Raw genomic sequence first — 23,666 nt, 5'->3', positions numbered from 1 at the left:
CAAGTCCCAGCTTGCTGGGGAGGCTTGCTGGCACTTGTAGTGCCACAGTAAAAAACAATAGTTTAACCTTATTTTTACACCATAATCAGCCCGATGCCCACCGCCCAGGGGCATCGGGGACAGTACCAGGCTTCAGCCTGGTCAGGTAAGTCCTGGAGGGGGAGGACCCCTTAGTTTGGGGGGTCCCCACTCCCCCAGGGCCCCTGGCCAGGCTGACTGGTCGGTAGGGTTAATGCTTTGGCCGGGGGGACTTGCATAAAAAGTCTCCCCCCGGCTGTGGCATTACCCTGCCGGCTGGTTGTGCCTGGGACTGGTTCTTGAAATACGGGGGACCCCTAGTCATTTTGTCCCCCGTATTTTGGGAACCAGCCCCGGACCTGGAGCCTGGGGCTGGTTGTTAAAAATCGGGGAGCCCCTATTTGTCGGGTTCCCTGATTTTTAATTACCGGCCCCGGCTCCTTCAGCCTGGTGCTGGTTTCGGCTGTGGGGGGGACCCCACGCCGTTTTTTTTTTTATTTATTTATTTTTCTATTTTTTTTTACACACTGCAGCCTGCACGGATCTGACTGATCCGTGCAGACTGCCTACAAATAATTCGTATTAGCAGCCGTATATACGGCTGCTAATACGGATGGCTACACCATCGGAGGGTTACAAAGCAGTCGTATCTGACTGCTTTGTAAATCCCCCTCCGGAACACGAGTTTGCATACGACTTAAACAGTCGTATGCAACCGTAGGGAAAAAACCAATACGAAAAACTAGGTTTTTCATATTGGTAAATTTCCCCCTTATTGTCATCCTATGGTCTCAATAAAGACTTATTTGTTTTACTCCTGTGGTCACGTCATAAGCTACTGTCCGGGATGTCTCTGGCTCCTCGGTTCCAGTACCAGCCAGCCCCTAAGCTGTGGTTATTTCCAGCTAGGATCTGACCGCAGGCGTAACAGTCCATATGCGACTGAGTTCTATGGATGGTCTAGTCATTTGTAATGCCGAACAAAGTGCGTAACAAAGTGCCAAAGGTCCCGGCCGCAAATAGGATAGAATGCGTACATATTTGATCCTAGTAAATTTTCCCCCAAGGTGCTTAACCCTTTACCAACTAGGTAAAGACTATAGGGTATTGCATAGTGCTGTGAAATGCTGTGGCAGCCCTGTCTGTACTAGACAGCATATTGAACCCTGTGTGATTAATGATTAAAAATGTTGATTAATTGATCCATAAGACCTTAGAGAGGCGTCAATGGGTGTTTGACACCTGGCCACACTCCAAATAGGCCCCCTTCCAAACCTTCAAAAAGTGGGTGGGGCCTAATTGGAGGGTGTGCGGCCTTGCAGGACCTCATCTCGTCACTCCGGGGACAAGTCCAGCATCCCCAGAGATGTCTTCCGTGGCAGTACTTTGCTAGTGACGCCACTGCCTTCTTCCAATCTTTAGTAGACCCTGGTGGTGAGTCATGTCTCAGGAAAGCCTCTACTTTCATTGCTGCAGAGCAGAAACCCTGTTGTGCTAGCCAAAACTTTCTTTGAACCTCTAGCAGTTTACTTCTTACATTTGCACCTTTTCAGGTTATTCACTGGACTAAAATTGGATAATTGTCAATAAGAAGTGGGAAAATGGGGGTGTTTTTAAACTTTAGACTGGCAAGGTATGATCAATATATCAGTGATTGGTACAATCAGGTAGATGACCAGCCATTGGGATGCCAACATGCAGATGACCAGCGAATGGGATGCCAACATCCCGATGGAGAGAATCTCAACAGGTGTCAGGTAAGTATACTTCTCTTCCACCTGCCCCCTCATCTCTCCACACTGCTTAACCCTAAACTTCCCCCGAGTAGCCTGACCTTAAGCCCCCCTTCTAAGTGCCTTGCCCTAACCCTCCCCGAAGCCTAAAGCTGGCCATACATCAGAAAGATCGATCTTAAGATCGATTGCACTCATGATTGTGTACAATTTCCCTTGAAATCCCCGGCAGTCCTTGGTGGTTTTTGGACACACAATCCATCATACAATCAGTCATACAATCCATCTGCTGCATGATTGTGTATACAAGATGTGCACACAATCTGCATACAATCCATCATACAATCAGTCATACAATCCATCTGATGATGGATTGTATGATTGTGTACACAAGATGTGCACACAATCTGCATACAATCCATCTTACAATCAATTGAGATTGTATGATTGGGTACAATATCTTTCTGATGTATGGCCACCTAAACCCTTGCTTTGACATTGTAAACGCCGGCATCCCAACTGGCAGGATCCTGGCAGGATGCTGATTGCGTCCCCAATCATTGCTTACTGTAAAAAAGTTACACCACAGGCTTGCTTCCTATATATCCCTACTATCTTTGTGTACATTTCACCTGCATCATACAGAGAGAGACGCAAGCACACACAACAGGTCAGTATGTGTATTTGTAATGTTTGCTTTGTCTGGGGCCCTATGTGACCTTAAGTCACCAGGGGAAATGTATTGATACTTGGGATAGAGTATTTCAGAAGAAAATTTGGAAATTACATTTATATGTTACCTATATACCTTACCTGCAGGAAATAGTTTTTAACAATAAATACAAAATATTATACTTTGTAACATTGTCTGGAGAAAAATCGAACGCATCTCACTACCATACTAAACACAATGCTGCCATACTCTATTACTCACTATGTCAGCTACAGGGTAGATGAGAGACAAGACTGATGCTGTGTACACATGGTTCCATTCAGTGTCATTTTCATCGAATCGAAAATGACACTGAATCGAACAGTGTTAGCTGCATTCGATGCTGATTCGATCCTGATGCGCATCCCTGCGGGACCTGGTTTGAAAGCAGAAATAGACTTGGCAGGAAAGTCTATTTCCTCTTCAATTTGTTAGATTGATGACAGTGCAACGCTGCTCAATGCAGCATCCCCCCTCCATCGGCACCATCTCTCCTGACCGATGCCGGGTATCGGCAGCCATCAATATTAAATTGGTATCGGCGGCTGCTAGGTCAGCCCGTGTGTACACGGCATGAGATAGACTGAGATCAGAGCTCATCAATATGATCTATCAACAACTATTAACTAGCTAAATAAATAAATATATACAGTACTGTATAGGGGCTTGAACAATCCCATTACTATTAGTCATCTGGATTGTCTTTGCAAGACGAGGGGTTTATTCAATGATTTTACAGCCATTGGCAAATCACTGCTATGATATGAATGTTGTATTTAAATTCCTCATAACCTCTTGTAGCCATTGAATGCCATGATTTCCATTGTTATCAATCTAAAAAACACTACCTACAAGCACAAGCAATGCAGTTTCCATGTTGGCCTCCTCTTCACAACAAATCTGTATTTCAAATCTTCTGTATTTTAAATATTGCTCATAAGGGCCCTTCTGAACGATATCTTTTACTTTCTCTTCTAGTGTGTATGGGGCTTAAGACGGTGAGTCAGCTGTGCACCGTATGGCAATTAGTGAGCACACTAATTGGATGCCTCCTCAGTGCAACATAGATGCATGCGCAGGATAAGAAAATTCAGTCCATTGCACCTGACATCGGCAGCGTGCACAACTCAGTATCATCTTCTGAGGGATACCTTCTAAAAATGATGTTGCCATAGCAACCAATCAGAATCTGTCTATCGTTTTCTAGGATGCAAGGGCATTGTGAATTGTGAAAAATGATCTGATTGGTTACTTTGGGCAGTCATCTCTTTTTATTTTTAGACATTTGTGTAAATTTAGCCCTGAGTGTACTATATTATAAAGAATTTAACATTTTACTGTAATGACACCATTTGTACATTTCATTGGGGGCGTTCCCAAAAGTCAACTCACATACCTATTTCAGCAAAGCTAATGATTTCATGGTTTTGATCATTATCCAAGTTTTCATCATTGTGTGCTGGCAGCTGTGCTGAGTGGTCCTCGTCTAACGTGATATTCAAACGCAGCAAAGCCAGTGCCAGGCTCTCTCTGGGCACCGTGTGGGAGATATTTGGACGCTGCTGTAAGTGAAGTTTGCTGAGAATATTCTGCTTGGCCACTTCCAGAGCTATTTCTTTCTCAACCTGAGCTTGCACGGGTTGGCTGAAAGCTCTGCAGGATGAACAGGATAATTCTGCCAAGGAGATCTGCATGACAACTAGCAGAAGAGGCAAAGCGATTTGGACTGTCATGATGTTATCTGTAGAGAGAGAAATCAAGTCAGCACATGTCCCTAAACATAAAACCCAAATTCAGATAAATAGCTCAATACTGTGATTCCCTCACAAGATACAAGACACCTATTGTGCCCGAAGATGAAGTCCCAATGTAATGCTAAATCCCCATAGTTCTATTTCTACATCATTTTACGCTAAAGTTCCGTTATTAACAATTTAACGTTACAAGTATTCCGCTCTGGGATCTGTAGCCCCGGAGATGATGGCTGCTGTACTCTGCTCTGTGCTCTGATAGTGCTGTTATTTGACATTGGGAGAAACCCAAATCCAAAAGTGCAAAGTTTTCTATTATTTTAGCTTAGTTTTCTTTCCTACCACATAAAAATAAACAGAAGCCACAGGAACAGCAAATACACACAGACTACTGTGACCTTGGCTGACTGGAAGGAAATAACCTTTTGCATACTTTCCACTGTTCTGTCATTTACATTCAGTGTAATGCTTTAGTTATTCCAATCACTGTACTAAGGGCCCGATTCAGAGCTGCCAATATAACTACCGGACACCGCCATTTCCAATGGTTTGATCTGGTACTATAGTGCATTATTTCATTTATCCAAATCCTTAAATTTACACTGCTGGAACGCACATGACATGCACTGTAGGTTCCGGCTATAGAAATACAAGGTCCCATTGCACATGATAGTGCGACGATCATGTGACCAGCTATGATTCCTGCGGGTATCCGTAGATAGTGGAACGCAGTTGAGCCGCATTTGTCTGGTTCCGGGTATCGCTGTGAAACTATGGCGATCTTGGGACACATGGACACGCTGGCTCCTACATTAGGCTCTGTGCTATACACGGCAAGGTAATCTATGCTTCTGTCCCATCCCTAACATTATCTATGTGCTTATTACGTTCCTGCATGTGTGTGGTCACTGCATGATAGTGTTTGCATAGTGGTTTACATTGTGATGGGTCTTGCTGGGGGTAGTCCGCCCCTACACAGCTGTTCTTTATTAGATTAATTGTATGTGATTATTACTGATTGGCTAAGGTATATATGGACTGCAGTATAGGCCTGGCTTGTTTTGGTGTCACACTGAACTACCTTTGTCTGTCTTGATAACGGCCCTATGGGGTTGAAACGTCGACATGGAATAATGCCTCTCTGTGATTAAAAAGCAACTTTTACCTGCAGTGGGTTGTGAGTGCCCTTTCTGGTTTTTGGACTGGAACTGTTTTATATATATATATATATATATATATATATATAATAGAATCAACTTTATTGGCCATGTATGCTTGCGCACACTAGGAATTTTTTGTGGATTTACAGTGCAGCATCAAGCAGGGATGAAGGGGGGGGATAAGGCATTACATACATTACATTAAGACATTACATGTGGGGAACACATGCCCACCGAGTTGCACAGCGCCTAGGCAGCCATCAGCAGCGCCACTGGTGACTGCTACAGCCAGGTAGGTAACATTAAGCAGAGACAGTACAGTTATCACACAGGGAACACATACCCACTGAGCTGAACAGTGCCTAGGCAGCCATCAGCGGCGCCACTGGTCGCCGAAACAGCCAGGTAGGTAACAATACAAGCAGAGACAGTACAGTTATCACACAGGGAACATATTTGGCTGAGCTGCACAGCTCCTAGGCAGCCATCAGCGGCGCCATCTTGATCATGCTGCTCAGAGGCAGCAGTAATAATATTTGTATTTATGTAGCACTTTTCTTCCAAAGCTGGCACACCCTGCCAGCTTGTTGCTGGCGGGGTGTGCAACCAGCGAATGTACAGCATACAGGCTTTGCATACAGTGGGGGCAGAGGTATATGATGAAGATCATGGTAAAGAAACAGTAAAACAAAGAGTAATACATAGCTTTCCTCAGAGGCTGAGATAGATGGTATCTTGGGAAAAGCAAAAATAAAACATGGCAGTGTTTCAGAATCAACTTTATCAACTTTATTGGCCATGTGTGCTTGCGCACAGTAGGAATTTTTTGCGGATTACAGTGCAGCATCAGCAGGGATGAAGGGGGGGGGGGGCATTACATACATTACATTGGACATTACATGCGGGGGGCACATACCCGCTGAGCTGCGCAGCACCTAGGCAGCCATCAGCGGCGCCACTGGTCGTTGCAGAAGCCAGGTGAGTAACATATAAGCAGGGACAGTACAGTTATCACACGGGAACACATATCCGCCGATTTGCTCAGCGCCCAGGCAGCCATCAGCGGCGCCACTGGTCGCCGTAGCATCCAGGCAGGTGACAAAATAAGCAGGGACAGTACAGTTATCACACTTGGAACACATGCCGGGGACACATACCCACCGAGTCGCACAGCGCCTAGGCAGCCATCCGCGGCGCCACTGGTCGTTGCAGCAGCCGGTGGGTAACAATATAAGCAGGGACAGTACAGTTATCACACAGGGGACACATGCCCGCCGAGCTGCACAGCGCCTAGGCAGCCATCAGCGGCGCCAGTGGTCGTTGCAGCAGCCAGGTGGGTAACATTATGAGCACAGTATGAGGTAACAGTGTGGGCAAGACAGTACAGTTATCACATAGGGACAAGGGATACATATGGCTGAGTGCACAGTTCCTAGGCAGCCATTTGTGGCGCCCTCTTGAATCTTCCTGTAGGGAGAGCCGCGGGCAGCGTGGGTGGTGGCGGTGAGGGGGGTTGGAGAGAGAGTCACTGAGGCCTGGGCAGAGTCAGTGAGGCCTGGGGCTGGAGTTGGTGGGGGAGAGAGAGTCACTGGGGGCCAGGGCAGAGTCAAGTCGAGTGGGGCCTGGGGCTGGAGACTGGGCCTGCAGGAAAGGGAGCCACCGCTGGTCTCCTGGGGGCAGAGGCTTCCTCTCCTGTGGTCTGGGGATGAAACTGCAAGCTGGGGGGGGGCTACCGCTGGTGTCCTCACGCAGCTTCCCCTCACCTCACCCTCCGATGGTCGCCGGGAGCCTGGTGGACGGGGGTCCTCATCAGCCATTGCGCTTGTGGCCTCCTCCATACATCCAGGTGGGGCCTCCGCTAGGCCGGACCGCCGCTGCCTGGGGGATCCCTCTCTCCGAGTCCTGGTGACCTTCTCGCTTCACACGGCGCGATTAATTTCCAGCAGTGGGGGGGCCGGGAGCTCCGTGGATGGAGCGGGAGCTCCACAGTGTGCGTCCCCAACTGGGGGAAGTCGTCCGCCCGCAGGCCGATGGTGCTGCGCCTGCCGTCCCGCTGGGGGTGCCGTTTGCAGCGCTTGCCGCCGGGTGTGCACAGCGCTTGCCGCCGGGTGTGCACAGCGCTTGCCGCCGGGGGTGCACAGCGCTGCCTCCCCTCTCCGCCGTCACGCTGCCCGCCACTCCGGAGGCCGGGGATGGTGGAGCTCCGTGGATGGGGGACCGGAGCTCCACGTGCATGCGACCATCCCCGGCCCCCACCGGAAGTCATATCTGTTTATGTCCAAATCCAGTCCAAACTCCAGTTCTAACTCATTGCTTGCTTTAGATGATGCCAGGCAAGCCTTGGCCAGGCTTCTCCAAATGTCCCATTTTAAAGGAAAGTTTGGGTCAGCTGGTACAGGGGGAGGGGTTGGTGTTTGCACACATTGCTCAGCTTATCTGATTAAAGGTGGGGGATGTTGTAGGCTCCCAGTAACAAAACACATTCCCATTGCAGACTGTTCTTTTAAATGAAAAGCATCAGGTTTTGGAAAATGGCATTCATGTACCTGTACAGAGGAGATGAGAGATGGTTTTAAAACTTCATTCCAGTTCTAACTCATTGCTTGCTTTAGATGACTTGATTCAGATGATGCCAGGCAAGCCTTGGCCAGGCTTCTCCAAATGTCCCATTTTAAAGTAAAGTTTGGGTCAGCTGGTACAGGGGGAGGGGTTGGTGTTTGCACACATTGCTCAGCTTATCTGATTAAAGGTGGGGGATGTTGTAGGCTCCCAGTAACAAAACACATTCCCATTGCAGACTGTTCTTTTAAATGAAAAGCATCAGGTTTTGGAAAATGGCATTCATGTACCTGTACAGAGGAGATGGTTTTAAAACTTCATTCCAGTTCTAAATCATTGCTTGCTTTAGATGACTTGCTTCAGATGATGCCAGGCAAGCCTTGGCCAGGCTTCTCCAAATGTCCCATTTTAAAGGAAAGTTTGGGTCAGCTGGTACAGGGGGAGGGGTTGGTGTTTGCACACATTGCTCACCTTATCTGATTAAAGGTGGGGGATGTTGTAGGCTCCCAGTAACAAAACACATTCCCATTGCAGACTGTTCTTTTAAATGAAAAGCATCAGGTTTTGGAAAATGGCATTCATGTACCTGTACAGAGGAGATGAGAGATGGTTTTAAAACTTCATTCCAGTTCTAACTCATTGCTTGCTTTAGATGACTTGCTTCAGATGATGCCAGGCAAGCCTTGGCCAGGCTTCTCCAAATGTCCCATTTTAAAGGAAAGTTTGGGTCAGCTGGTACAGGGGGAGGGGTTGGTGTTTGCACACATTGCTCAGCTTATCTGATTAAAGGTGGGGGATGTTGTAGGCTCCCAGTAACAAAACACATTCCCATTGCAGACTGTTCTTTTAAATGAAAAGCATCAGGTTTTGGAAAATGGCATTCATGTACCTGTACAGAGGAGATGAGAGATGGTTTTAAAACTTCATTCCAGTTCTAACTCATTGCTTGCTTTAGATGACTTGATTCAGATGATGCCAGGCAAGCCTTGGCCAGGCTTCTCCAAATGTCCCATTTTAAAGTAAAGTTTGGGTCAGCTGGTACAGGGGGAGGGGTTGGTGTTTGCACACATTGCTCAGCTTATCTGATTAAAGGTGGGGGATGTTGTAGGCTCCCAGTAACAAAACACATTCCCATTGCAGACTGTTCTTTTAAATGAAAAGCATCAGGTTTTGGAAAATGGCATTCATGTACCTGTACAGAGGAGATGGTTTTAAAACTTCATTCCAGTTCTAAATCATTGCTTGCTTTAGATGACTTGCTTCAGATGATGCCAGGCAAGCCTTGGCCAGGCTTCTCCAAATGTCCCATTTTAAAGGAAAGTTTGGGTCAGCTGGTACAGGGGGAGGGGTTGGTGTTTGCACACATTGCTCACCTTATCTGATTAAAGGTGGGGGATGTTGTAGGCTCCCAGTAACAAAACACATTCCCATTGCAGACTGTTCTTTTAAATGAAAAGCATCATGTTTTGGAAAATGGCATTCATGTACCTGTACAGAGGAGATGAGAGATGGTTTTAAAACTTCATTCCAGTTCTAACTCATTGCTTGCTTTAGATGACTTGCTTCAGATGATGCCAGGCAAGCCTTGGCCAGGCTTCTCCAAATGTCCCATTTTAAAGGAAAGTTTGGGTCAGCTGGTACAGGGGGAGGGGTTGGTGTTTGCACACATTGCTCAGCTTATCTGATTAAAGGTGGGGGATGTTGTAGGCTCCTAGTAACAAAACACATTCCCATTGCAGACTGTTCTTTTAAATAAAAAGCATCAGGTTTTGGAAAATGGCATTCATGTACCTGTACAGAGGAGATGAGAGATGGTTTTAAAACTTCATTCAAGTTCTAACTCATTGCTTGCTTTAGATGACTTGCTTCAAATGATGCCAGGCAAGCCTTGGCCACGCTTCTCCAAATGTCCCATTTTAAAGGAAAGTTTGGGTCAGCTGGTACAGGGGGAGGGGTTGGTGTTTGCACACATTGCTCACCTTATCTGATTAAAGGTGGGGGGATGTTGTAGGCTCCCAGTAACAAAACACATTCCCATTGCAGACTGTTCTTTTAAATGAAAAGCATCAGGTTTTGGAAAATGGCATTCATGTACCTGTACAGAGGAGATGAGAGATGGTTTTAAAACTTCATTCCAGTTCTAACTCATTGCTTGCTTTAGATGACTTGCTTCAGATGATGCCAGGCAAGCCTATATATAGTATATATATATATATTTATATAGTATAGTAGTATATATATATATATATATATATATATAGTATTAGCGCTCACTTTTTATTTTACTGTAAATGCCGAGTACAAATTCGGAAAGGGGTTAGCCATGCCCCATTTACAAGTGACTTTACCCATGGCCACGCCCCCTTTCTGGGTGTGTATCAGTTTTTGCCCTTGAGATGTTGGAGGGTATGGAGTCCAGGGGAATGGCACTACAGTTTGGGCCTGTCTTCATCACTCCAAGGTTATGCCCAGCATTCCCAGAGATGGTGGGCTGTCCCCAGAGGATTGCCTGGCTGCACTGATGGCTCCTCCCCAGTGAGAGAAACAAGGTGCTAACTATAATGTCCGTGGATACCTACTTTGGACCTAAGAGGACTGATTTACACCAGGATTAGGTGGGTATCACCCCCACACACACACACACACACAAATCCATATTGAATTCTACTAGACAAGATGAATGTATGATAAAAAAAAACTATACTGTAAACTGTGTTTGTATTTATTTTAGTATTGTCTTAGCAGTGGGACTACAAGTCCCAACAGGAGTATTGCTGGGATATTAGTTCCACAGCCAAACCCAATGCTATTTATTTACACCAAAAACCCAGGGGTGTCTGGGGTCTTGTATATATTGTGTAAAAAGTGCCTCCCGGCTGTGTCATTACTTTGCTGGCTTTTGGGGAATTATGTACTGTAATAGCATACTAGATGCATACTTACTAGAATTCCCACACAAACTGCATCTCGCAGACTATTACATAAGAATTATAGGTATTTTCATAGTTTGTAAGGCTGTTAGGTTCCTGGGACCCCTCCTGCCACCCCTACCTCCGTTGTTTCTGAATAGCTTTGGCGGACGCGTGCGGTACTAGGCTTCGCCAATAATAGCCGCATTCGAAGGAGCCCGTTAGTGAGGCTCCAACCCCGATGCCACCTGGTCTTGAGAGGAGACAACGCGACTACCAAAGCTAAAAGAGAACAAGGGGATAATACCCTAACTTGCCCTAAGGCAGAGGCCCCCAGGAACCTGAGATGATGCACTAATCTGAGAACTAAGGCCGGGTCCCTCGGGGTATCCTAAAACAATATAAAGCAAAGATACCAATCACAAATAACCAGGCAACGTAATATTGCGACACCATCGCAAAACGCAAGTGATCCAAGTCCCAAAATACCTGTGAGACTAATATACCACTAATGAGAGTTGTGACCCCACAACTAACATACAGGGATACATAAACAACCAATAAGGAGGAACAAGGCCCACCTCCAACAGGGCACACAAAAGAGTAATAATGCTACTCGGCGGTAGCCCAGGATAACTCACGGCACCCAGGAGGGTGTAAGGGATGTGGGTGTCCGGACCGAGTGGGTACTGCCGAGTGTTCACCAGAGATGGCTGCCTGTAACAGAGACAGCTGACCCGCAAGCAACAGGAATCTATCACCGGCGTCTGAGAACATTCTCAGATCGCTGATAAAGGGAGCGGGACCAATGAAAGAGAGGCACCTGAGCCAAGCCTCTCATGAAGTGATAGGCGCACGGAGAAAGACCGCCAAGCGTCCGGTGTCCTGACTGCTTAGAAACAGTCAGGACTCAGGTTTGAATCGCCCGGCGTCTGCCGTTGCCTGGCAACGCGCCGGGAGCTCTGTCACTACCGCCGGAAGCAGCGCGTCGGGCTGGTTGCCTAGCAACCCCCGACGCCCGGCGTCCGGAAGCTGCGGAGGATGTCTCTGCCGTGCGGCTGTTCCCCCGACCCATCCCACGGCTCCTGTATGTAGCGGAGGTCTGGGGCGTCCATGTGGCCACCGCACCACTGCCGGTAGGTGCGTCCACGGAGCCCCGGGTCCTGACAGTACCCCCCCCCTCGACCAGGGGTCCCAGTACCCCTAAATCCGGGCTTATGGGGAAATTGTTGAAAAAACAATTTTTTAAGCCTAGGGGCATGCAAGTCCTCGTCAGTGACCCAAGACCTATCCTCCGGACCAAAGCCCTTCCAATGAACTAAGAATTGGAGTCGACCGCGGGACACCTTGGAATCCAAAACTTTCTCCACCCGGAACTCCTGTTGTCCCTCAATTATGACTGGAGAAGAACCTTGACTAATTTTGCGGGAAAACTTTTTGGAAGTAACAAACGGTTTCAGGAGAGAGCAGTGGAACGTATTATTGATTTTCAATGACCGTGGTAACAACAGGCGAAAGGCAACAGGATTAATTCTCTTTAAAATCCTAAAGGGTCCTATAAACCTGGGACCTAATTTGGCCGACGGTTGTTTCAATCTAATATTGCGTGTTGACAACCACACTTTATCCCCGACTTTAAAGGGGCAATGTCGTCTATTGAGATCTACTCTACTTTTCTCTTTGAGCATGGTCTTCTCCAGGACAATACGAACCTCTCGCCAGACCTTTTTGAGATGCGTGGCCGTAGAAAAAGGAGAAAAAGAAGAATTGGGATCCAAGGCATTTGACCTGGGATGACAACCTAACACCGCGAAAAAAGGAGAGACTTTAGATGCAGAATGACAGGCGTTATTGTAGGCAAATTCTGCTAGCGGAAGATGTTCCACCCAATTGTCTTGCAGTTTAGAGGCATAGCAACGCAAATATTGCTTGAGGGATTGGTTGAGTCTTTCCGTCTGTCCATTGGACTGAGGGTGATAACCTGACGTGAGACTGAGATTAATACCCATAGCCTTACAGAACAGCCGCCAAAATTTAGCAACAAATTGTGGCCCCCGATCAGATACAACATCCGTGGGAAGACCTGACGGATAAATAAATTGACTAACTCTTGGGCAGACGGTAACCTATGGAGTGCCACAAAATGTGCCATCTTACTGAAGCGGTCCATAACCACCCATACTACCTGATGGCCTGCAGACAAAGGTAATTCTACCAAAAAATCCATGGAAACATGGGATCATGGCCTCCAGGGAGTTCCCAACGGTAGTAATTTGCCCACTGGCAGAGACCTGGGCAACTTATGTTGAGCACACACCGGACATGACAAAACAAAATCTTTAACATCTTTCAACATCTGCGGCCACCACACCGAGCGAGAGAGAAGTTTGTGTGTTTTCCAAATCCCGGGGTGTCCCGCCAGTTTACTATTATGGAACTCAAGAAGTATATTTTTTCTTAAAGAAGAAGGCACAAAAAGACGACCGACCGGAACTCCTTCCGGAGCTTGCCCCTGAACCTGTGTTAACTGGGTCTGCCAGTCTTGCAAAACGCCCGCATGAATGCATCTGGCAGGAATGATAGAGACTACTGGGGGCCGAGTCTCTTGTGCGGCCATGAAAGATCGGGACAGGGCATCGGCCTTGACATTTTTTGCGCCTGGCCTGTATGTGATAAGGAAGTTAAAGCGGGCAAAAAACAACGCCCATCGGGCTTGCCGGGAATTTAACCGTTTGGCAGACTCGATGTACTGAAGATTTTTGTGATCAGTAAGGATGGAGATCATATGCTTAGCTCCCTCGAGCCAATGTCTCCACTCCTCCAGTGCACATTTGACTGCCAGTAATTCTCGGTTACCGATGTCATAATTAGCCTCCGCCTGTGAGAACTTTCTGGACATAAAAGCACATGGGTGTACGTCTCCTGAATCAGGATCCTGTTGAGATAAGACGGCCCCAACCCCTACCTCTGAGGCATCCACTTCCACCAAAAAAGGCAATTCAGGATTGGGGTGACGCAACACCGGGGCAGCCACAATATAAAGCAAAGATACCAATCACAAATAACCAGGCAACGTAATATTGCGACACCGTCGCAAAACGCAAGTGATCCAAGTCCCAAAATACCTGTGAGACTAATATACCACTAATGAGAGTTGTGACCCCACAACTAACATACAGGGATACATAAACAACCAATAAGGAGGAACAAGGCCCACCTCCAACAGGGCACACAAAAGAGTAATAATGCTACTCGGCGGTAGCCCAGGATAACTCACGGCACCCAGGAGGGTGTAAGGGATGTGGGTGTCCGGACCGAGTGGGTACTGCCGAGTGTTCACCAGAGATGGCTGCCTGAAACAGAGACAGCTGACCCGCAAGCAACAGGAATCTATCACCGGCGTCTGAGAACATTCTCAGATCGCTGATAAAGGGAGCGGGACCAAGGAAAGAGAGGCACCTGAGCCAAGCCTCTCAAGAAGTGATAGGCGCACGGAGAAAGGGCGCCAAGCGTCCGGTGTCCTGACTGCTTAGAAACAGTCAGGACTCAGGTTTGAATCGCCCGGCGTCTGCCGTTGCCTGGCAACGCGCCGGGAGCTCTGTCACTACCGCCGGAAGCAGCGCGTCGGGCTGGTTGCCTAGCAACCCCCGACGCCCGGCGTCCGGAAGCTGCGGAGGATGTCTCTGCCGTGCGGCTGTTCCCCCGACCCATCCCACGGCTCCTGTATGTAGCGGAGGTCTGGGGCGTCCATGTGGCCACCGCACCACTGCCGGTAGGTGCGTCCACGGAGCCCCGGGTCCTGACAAAGGCACAATCATAGGAGGCAATTCATTCTATAACCAGGATGTAATGGGAGCTGATTTTAGTGGACGGGAAAAAGCTGGACAAAGTCGGCCAATGTATTGGCGTGAGCTTTAATTCTCCGGATCTGACTTCTTGCTGTATTTTTAGAGCAGGAAATGTCTGACTTCAGACCAACATGAATGCATGGTATAGTATAACAGTTTCAAGCAAGGAGGATGTAATGGTAACCGAGGTAGAAAGTCTCAAACAAACAGTCGGCCATAAATAGAGCTGTTTTTTTGGATAATTGTATTTGGCAATTATGTAAATTGATAACAGGTACACAGGGGTAGATTTATTAAGCTCGGTGAAGTGATAAAGTGTCTTTTTTTTATCACCGGCCAATCAGCTCCTACCTCTCATTTTTCAAGCCTGTAACTTCACAAGTAGCAGCTGATTGGACGGTGATAAAACCACACAGCTTATCACTTCACCAAGCTTAATAAATCTACCCCACAATTACAGCACATTTACAACAAATAACAATTTTTATATTTATTAGTAACCTTCAAAATAAAAAAATATACTTTGATCTCCCAAAATAGCTCATGTACTGTAAATTTTTGCCCTTGCACATACACAAATTGTTTGCACTTCCCCTCGGAGAAGTCACAAACAATTCCCCTCCAGCCACCCAGGTAGCAGAATCACATGCATGCGGCCTGATCCCTACTACCTGCTGCCGGGAGGGGGTCCGACTCAGAGAACATACATGCAGCTCATATGATCTTCAGGTCGAATCCAAAGCGCACAGGACTGCGGATCGGACATTAGTCACATGCTATCTGGGCCGATTTCTTGGCCTGAGCCGCTGGAATTAGGTGAAACCGGGGCCAAATCACATAGTGGTATGGGGGCCTTAATAGTTACATACAATGATATGCGGAATGCCTATATTCTGTGTTTAATTGTAAATTTCTGCATACCAAATTATGTCAGTGTTTGACTGGAAAACACTGAAGCATAACATTTACTATGCAGATAAAATCGCAACTACATACAGAATATATTTATGCCTCAAATAATTTTAATCAGCAGAAGCTGCTTTTACATAAGTTGCATTTTACAGGAATAAAGTGCAAAAATTATATGAACATTACATGAGCAATATTGAGAGATCAAAATATATTTGTGGTTTTTAAAGTAAGAAATAATTGTTTAAATGCTTGTTTGTTACAAAATTGCTGTAATTGTGTACAAGTGAATTTGAACATTTTCTTTACAGAGCTGTTTTGTTTCCAACTTTATAACTCCAGTTACTGTCAGAGGTCACCGCCGTGCACAGCCTTCCCCGTCCTCCGGGGCGCACGGCGGTCAGCTCTCTGACTCTCGTTGCCAGGCAACGTCTACGCTGGCTACTTCCTGCCCGGTGTCCGGGCGTCAGGGGGTTGCCTAGCAGCGCACGCTGCAGCCGTCCGGGTCTCTCTGCAGGCGCCGTCATCACGGCGCGACCCGGAACGCGCCTTGCGCGCGCTTTCCCTCTTCAAATACCGGCGTCTTTCTCCATTCAGACGCTGGCTATAATCCTTTGTGGGCGCCTTGCAGCTTTCTCACTCTGGCAACTCTCCGGCTCCTGACCTGCGTTTCCTGCGGCAGTTTCCTCCCTGCATCATCCGACTCCTGGTTACTTAGGAGCTGTTCCTGTCAGAATCCTGTGGTATCGTTCCATACCTCGCTTGTGCCTATTTTTGCTGTATCTCAGTTTATTTTGTTGTGTACATTTAGCTCAGTATATCTTAGGGTTATTCTGGTCACCTTCCCCTTTAGGGTTCCCCCTTCCCGGGGCCCCCTGTCTCAGCTACCGGGGTATTAGTTAGTTCTCCTCTTGTCCACCTGTTACCTCCACCGGAGAGTTTGGAATTCACCTGCGCTAATGGGAAAAAAGCTGCTCAATAGAAATACTGGTAAAATAAGAAAAAAATGAGCGCTAATTGGAGAGGGTAGATTGTAAATAAGAAAAGAATATTTTGAGATAGGCAATGAAATTGTAAGAGTATGGTTATGAAATAAATGAAAAGCAGGAGATTTTGAGACAAGCGGTAATAAGTATTGTAACAAGCGGTAGTTAGGTAGAAAGAATAGGAGAAAGTAAAAATAAATGGAAAGGCACCTGTAAAGAAAAAGCGGTTAATAGATAATGTTTACACTCCTTTATGGAAGTGTTTTTAAGTCCGTGGTGAGACCTGTATCTTTCCCTACCTCTGACCAGACGCTCGCGTTCAAGCTGCAGCGTGTGTGGAGCGGGCGGCGGTGATGTGAAAAGCCGCGTCTGTCTGTGCTCCGTTACAGCGTGTCAGCCTGTCAGCGTGTCCGACTTTGCTGGATGTTGTACTTCGCCGGACTTAGGCTGGGAGACGGGGTGAAGGCAGTCAGGTCTTCTCTTTTTCTTCACGGTGTTTTGCAGGGATCAACGCGTTTCATGCGGCAAGCGCACTTTTTCTTGAAAAAGTGCGCTTGGCGCATGAAACGCGTTGATCCCTGCAAAACACCGTGAAGAAAAAGAGAAGACCTGACTGCCTTCACCCCGTCTCCCAGCCTAAGTCCGGCGAAGAACAACATCCAGCAAAGTCGGACACGCTGACAGGCTGACACGCTGTAACGGAGCACAGACAGACGCGGCTTTTCACATCACCGCCGCCCGCTCCACACACGCTGCAGCTTGAACGCGAGCGTCTGGTCAGAGGTAGGGAAAGATACAGGTCTCACCACGGACTTAAAAACACTTCCATAAAGGAGTGTAAACATTATCTATTAACCGCTTTTTCTTTACAGGTGCCTTTCCATTTATTTTTACTTTCTCCTATTCTTTCTACCTAACTACCGCTTGTTACAATACTTATTACCGCTTGTCTCAAAATCTCCTGCTTTTCATTTATTTCATAACCATACTCTTACAATTTCATTGCCTATCTCAAAATATTCTTTTCTTATTTACAATCTACCCTCTCCAATTAGCGCTCATTTTTTTCTTATGTTACCTCCACCGGTTGGTTGTCGCCACCACCTAAAACGCTTTGGAGGGCACCGGAGTTGCACAGGCTTAACCCGTGCTTCAAACGTGGCTGCCGTGCGAGAAGATCTAGGGCTCCTGCACCCTCCGGTGGACCTATAGGGCGGCAACAGAGTCAGCGGCTGAGACAGACTCTCCCTTTCCCCACTGACCTATCCACTCTGGTCAGTTCCCTGTCCACTCCTGTTGGCCTCATCGGGTCCTGACCTCTCATGCCCTTTAGTCTCGGTGTAACGATCAGATCAGGTGATCGATCAAATTAACGTATGCCTCCTGTTATGATTATCTGTCCGGTGAATGTATGTCTGATATTGGTGTAATAGTTATGTCTCCTGTGAGTATTGGAATCAGGACATGTCTTGTATGTAAACTGTAGGTGACCCTGGTTTGAGTTTGAGGCCTGTATTCCCTCAGTGTGACATCCTGTGGACTCCTCCGGAGTTAGGATGTAAGATAAGATCTGAGCCCCTCATAAACCATGGTCCAGAAGAAGAGGTTAGAGAGTGTCCCCTTCCTTCACATCTCTTATCAGTGGGTCTGCTATGCAAGGAAGGAGGATCAATCACTTTGAAAACAGCAGACTGTGAAGATATATTGCCAGGGACCTTCCACACTCCTTCAGCATGGAAAGAGTGGAATCCCAAGGGTGGGAGGGATGAGGGAGTCTGCAAGGTATAACTAAGACCTTTCTCCCTATAGTCAGTGTCACTACCTGGGGGTCTAGCAATCAGGCTGTAGGCGACGAGAGATTTCTTGTGGAGAACCCCCCCACTTCAGGATTGTAAGATACGGTTCTGTCTTTTTTACCTTTTTATTTTATTTCTGAAATTGCATTTTTAAAACTTGTGTGTACTTTTAAAATCACTGTAAAATCTTGTAACTATTTTCTAAAGCTCTGTAGTATTTCTAGGAATAAATAATACATATTCCCAGTTCTGGTTCTGTGTTCTTAAGACTCATTAGCCTCAGGAGAGAAAGGCTGGAAAACGTTACCATTGTTATCTTGTATTGTGTGGTCAGGGGCGAGCCAAGCCGCCCCTTGCGCAGTTTCAGGCGCTAAAATCAGGTTTTGGCTGGTGGCAGTGTACCTCAAGGAAAGGACCCGAGTGTCCTGAGTGAACCCCAGTCACGGCCGGCGCTGCTCAGATTGACGTATCGGAGCAGGCGACCGGTGGGTCCGTGACATTTGGTGGCAAGCGGTGGGGTGGAGAATTCATTTTTCTCTTTAAGAACTTAAGTGAGTGTGGGTAGAATTTTGTGAGAAATACCCACATCACCAGAATCAGAACTCAGAGCTTTACTATAGTTTTAAAAGTCACACAGTGGATGCAATTTCTGTTCCCTCCCTTCTCTTGTTTTTCTTTCCTATCATTTTATTTGACAAGTGTGAGACTCAGGATGGCTGATTACCAGCAGATGAGGAGAGATGACCTGGCGGTCGTGTGTGTGCAGAGGAATATCCCTTGGTCTGGCCAGAGTAGAAAACGTATGATTCAGGCACTAGTGGATGCCGATCGGACTCTAGCTGCTGGAGGAAACCAGTCCATGGACAATCCTACCCCAGGGGCTCAGTCAGCACTGGACAGTACAAACGATTCCGCGCCAGGGTCAAACACTTCTGCTGGACCCAGCAAGTCTACACTGCAGAGCGACCTTCTAGCTGCTAGCAGGCAATTGAAGGATGTGAACCCCGTATTCGCTTTGCAGCTGGTGCAGTTCTGCCAAGGCATTGTCGACAGAGAGGCTGCGGAGCGCAAAGCCATTGTCGACAGAGAGGCTGCGGCGCGCAAAGCCGTACGAGAGGCTGAGGAGCGCAAAGCCGTACGAGAGGCTGCAGAGCGTCAAGCCGAGCGTAAGTACCAGTTGGAACTGGTGAGGCTCAGAGGGCTGATCGCTGTTGGTGAACCAGTGGAGGATGATACAGGGCATCATGATGGCGAACCTTTACGTGAGACTTTATCTGCCGTGGCTACTGATTAGCAGGAGATGGGCTTCGTACTGAACTTTTACTGTCTGCGGAAGTAAATAATGTGTTGGATCATGGTGTGGACTCTGTTATCAATCATGGGGAGCCTAACAAGGGACAGAGGTCCCAAATGACCGCTGACGCGAATTTCACCGGACCGCGTCATGCACAGTTCCCTGTCTTGGAAGCAGACAGAGGAAGCCAAGTGAGTGTCAGCTTGGTTGTGAGTAATGAGCTGGCCCTGGACACTACAACCGATGCTCAGAGAGGTGACATCTCTGCTAGCACCAGGGAGACTGTAGGATGTGTGGCAGTCAGGGAGACTGCAGAGTACCAATCCCCTACAGCACCAGAAGAGCCCAGTGGGTATATTGACCCAGTGGAGGATGATGATATGTTTACCCTAATGAGCACAGAGGAACTAACGGAAGAATGCCAGCTGCAAGGTATCTCCTGCCACAACCATACTCGTGGGGAGATGATCACGCAGCTCACCCAGGCCAGGGACGATGAGTGCAATGCCTTCAGCCAGTATCGTGCAGCATTTCGTTTCTGGGGTCCATCCGCGTCTCCTTGGGTGCTGCTGAGAGAACTGGGACAATGTTACAAATTTGCGCAGCAGGAGGTCGATGCTTGGAGAAAGCTGGATACCCCATTTTGGGGAGATCAGTGCCGCCGGATAGGTGTGGAGTGGCGTCGCCTAGAACAGCTGCTGTTACCAGCTCTGAAAGCAAAGTTCCAGTTTAAACGGTTGAGAGAAGCAGAAGCTGAGGATGTCAGCAGCTTGCTCTCACCAGGGGTGCCCCACCAGGGCAAGGTGCCTCTGCCTACTACAGCAGTCATGGAACCTGCTCAGGAGACCTCACATCACAAGGCCCAGTTTAAACTGCTGGAAGATGTGAGCAGCATGTTCCCACCCGTTGCTCCAGATTTGTTGCCGGAAGAGGCTGGCTGCATAGTGAAAGTATGCAGGGGAGAGACTATGTCGAAAATAGGAATGGGACTTTCTGACTGTATGCACACAAGTATGTGTGGGACTACTGATGTGGGACTTTTATTAACTCCACACATATCTGTCACTAACCCTTCTGAACCATATGATGCATCTCAGGTAGTATGTAACCATGCTGAACATTGCAATGTTGTTATTTTGTGTGAAACTCCTGGGATGATCTGTGATAGTGCCGTACCTTCTGTAGAGGTAGGGGAGGGCGAGTTAGAGACAGGTATAGTGGGTAATCCTTGCCAGTTTGTGGGGTTAAACGAATGCCCTAATCTAGTTGGGAATGAGACACCCTCACTCACCAATGGTAGGAGTGCTGCCGGTGATGTCATTCAGGTTGCTGTGCTAGAAGTTAACCTTGTTCTTCCAGTGATGTCTGGTTGTGATATGGGGCCAGGGGACGCTAACTGCACAAATGGGACCGATCTGAGTTGGTTGCAGGCAGCGCATGTACCTGCCAATCAGTTAATGGTGACAACATGCTCAGATAACCCCATTCCTGCTCAGAGACAATGGGATCCAGATATAGTGTTTTTTCCATGGTTCAATTGTAAGCCAGCAGGATGGGTCCCATGTGTTGTGGAAGATGCACAGGCTAATTTTCAGGTAGTGCAAGATGCCTCCCCAGGTTATGACATTGATGTTACTGTTGATAATGTGATGTCTTGCTCTAATGTGGGAAATGTGGTACCAGGTATCATAAGTGTCCTGGTGGGTCCTGTGTGCACTGCAGACCTGTCAGATAGGGAGAGAGTGTCCCTTACTGCAGCTTTCCCCCCAAACCCCCCTCCTTACTGTAGCCACACAAGAATAGATACAGGAACACAGCAGGGGTTCCCTCCAGACACTGAGAATCCTCCAGAGAGTGCATTTTTCCAGCATCACTGGATAACGGATGCCTCTCCTGAGAACCTCAGTGGCACCACCCCAGGCACAGAACCTGCGGGTCTGGGAGGGAAGGTCAGGCTCAGGAAGGTGTCCTGGACTGACATGGAAAGCTTGACTTTCCACGCAGAACTGAGAATCAACCCTGCACAGGCTGCCCCATACCTGGGAAGTGGGAAAGATACCCCTAGGTACAGTGAGAGGGTTGTGTCAGGAATAGAGCCAGTGGCTAGTAGGGAAGCTGCTGTGTGTAACCCGAAGGGTGGGAGGGCCCGCGAAGCACAGGTAAACTCAGCTCCATTAACCTCAGGAAAGCTGAGCTGGGATGTTCCCAAGACAGGGGACAAGGACCTGCTGGTATTCCCCCTTGCAGAAACGTGCCCCCCTTCACAATTCACACACACAGACACAGAGAGCGAATCTCCTCACAAAAGGATGAGGTGTGAGGTGTTGAGTGAGTGGACCTTCCCCCCAGTGAAGGGGAGGGGGGGTCAGTCAGCTCAGGAGAGGTGCTGGGAAGACATGTTTAAGTCTGTATATAGTGCTGGGAGAATGCCCCACACCTGTGGTATAGTTAAACGTGCCGAGTTGCGAGTCCCAGGGGGATGGCCGTTTGGGGTGTGGAGGAATGGTCTGGTACTGATCTCAGTGAGTAAGGCCAAACTGCCAGCTGCAGGGGAGAATCCGTGTCCAGGAGTACGACGCACAGCTGTGGTGGGCTGTGTCAATATCAGCCGGGATGGACACAGCTCCCACTATATCAGTGTGCTCACAGACTATGGGTTCGAGGACACCTGTGTGCTTTTAGTTTGCCATCTCCTGCGAGAGGGACAGGGACTATGCCCATTGCCCACCCTAGCCACGGCTATGGCGTCAGGTGGTGCCATGACAGACGTCAAGTATAGTGAAGTGTTAGTACAGATCCCGCAGAATCAGTGGCAGTCTGTCTCAGCACAGAGACCACTGCTACCTGTCCAGGTGATGTAGTTAATAGCGCACTGATGAGACGGTGACGTGGGTCACCGCCTCTGTGCGCCATTTTAAAAGGGGGAGGTGTAACGATCAGATCAGGTGATCGATCAAATTAACGTATGCCTCCTGTTATGATTATCTGTCCGGTGAATGTATGTCTGATATTGGTGTAATAGTTATGTCTCCTGTGAGTATTGGAATCAGGACATGTCTTGTATGTAAACTGTAGGTGACCCTGGTTTGAGTTTGAGGCCTGTATTCCCTCAGTGTGACATCCTGTGGACTCCTCCGGAGTTAGGATGTAAGATAAGATCTGAGCCCCTCATAAACCATGGTCCAGAAGAAGAGGTTAGAGAGTGTCCCCTTCCTTCACATCTCTTATCAGTGGGTCTGCTATGCAAGGAAGGAGGATCAATCACTTTGAAAACAGCAGACTGTGAAGATATATTGCCAGGGACCTTCCACACTCCTTCAGCATGGAAAGAGTGGAATCCCAAGGGTGGGAGGGATGAGGGAGTCTGCAAGGTATAACTAAGACCTTTCTCCCTATAGTCAGTGTCACTACCTGGGGGTCTAGCAATCAGGCTGTAGGCGACGAGAGATTTCTTGTGGAGAACCCCCCCACTTCAGGATTGTAAGATACGGTTCTGTCTTTTTTACCTTTTTATTTTATTTCTGAAATTGCATTTTTAAAACTTGTGTGTACTTTTAAAATCACTGTAAAATCTTGTAACTATTTTCTAAAGCTCTGTAGTATTTCTAGGAATAAATAATACATATTCCCAGTTCTGGTTCTGTGTTCTTAAGACTCATTAGCCTCAGGAGAGAAAGGCTGGAAAACGTTACCATTGTTATCTTGTATTGTGTGGTCAGGGGCGAGCCAAGCCACCCCTTGCGCAGTTTCAGGCGCTAAAATCAGGTTTTGGCTGGTGGCAGTGTACCTCAAGGAAAGGACCCGAGTGTCCTGAGTGAACCCCAGTCACGGCCGGCGCTGCTCAGATTGACGTATCGGAGCAGGCGACCGGTGGGTCCGTGACACTCGGTGTTGCGCCAATCGACCGGTAATGATTACCAGCTAGGACCTATTCCAGTCTCATGGTGGGTCAGGTATCCTAGCACGTCTGAGCCGTGTCGACACAGTACCA

The 23,666-nt window shown here is 47.8% G+C and overlaps 1 protein-coding gene across 9 annotated transcripts in view; it reads right to left on the bottom strand.

The window, feature by feature from the left end:
• Positions 1–7,939, bottom strand: part of LOC146057739 (inhibin beta C chain-like) — a 70,475-nt gene extending 62,536 nt beyond the window's left edge. For 7 of the 9 annotated variants that reach the window (XM_083169362.1, XM_083169365.1, XM_083169364.1 and 4 more), the window contains exons 1-2: positions 4,408–4,525; positions 3,860–4,204 (exon numbers count right to left, since the gene is read on the bottom strand). In XM_083169362.1, coding sequence (XP_083025488.1) covers positions 3,860–4,204; positions 4,408–4,492 — 430 coding nt within the window. In that variant the 5' untranslated portion in view covers positions 4,493–4,525. Of the gene's footprint in view, positions 1–3,859; positions 4,205–4,407; positions 4,527–7,920 lie in introns of those variants that run through there. The other 2 variants (XM_083169370.1, XM_083169371.1) reach the window with 2 other exon arrangements.
• Positions 7,940–23,666: the final 15,727 nt, after the last annotated feature.

The sequence above is a fragment of the Crinia signifera genome, chromosome 2 (assembly GCF_055691185.1).
Source record: "Crinia signifera chromosome 2, ASM5569118v1, whole genome shotgun sequence".
In the NCBI taxonomy this organism is placed as follows: domain Eukaryota; kingdom Metazoa; phylum Chordata; class Amphibia; order Anura; family Myobatrachidae; genus Crinia; species Crinia signifera.
The sequence above is the reverse complement of the archived record's forward strand: the minus strand, read 5'-3'. Positions and strand labels throughout refer to the sequence as shown.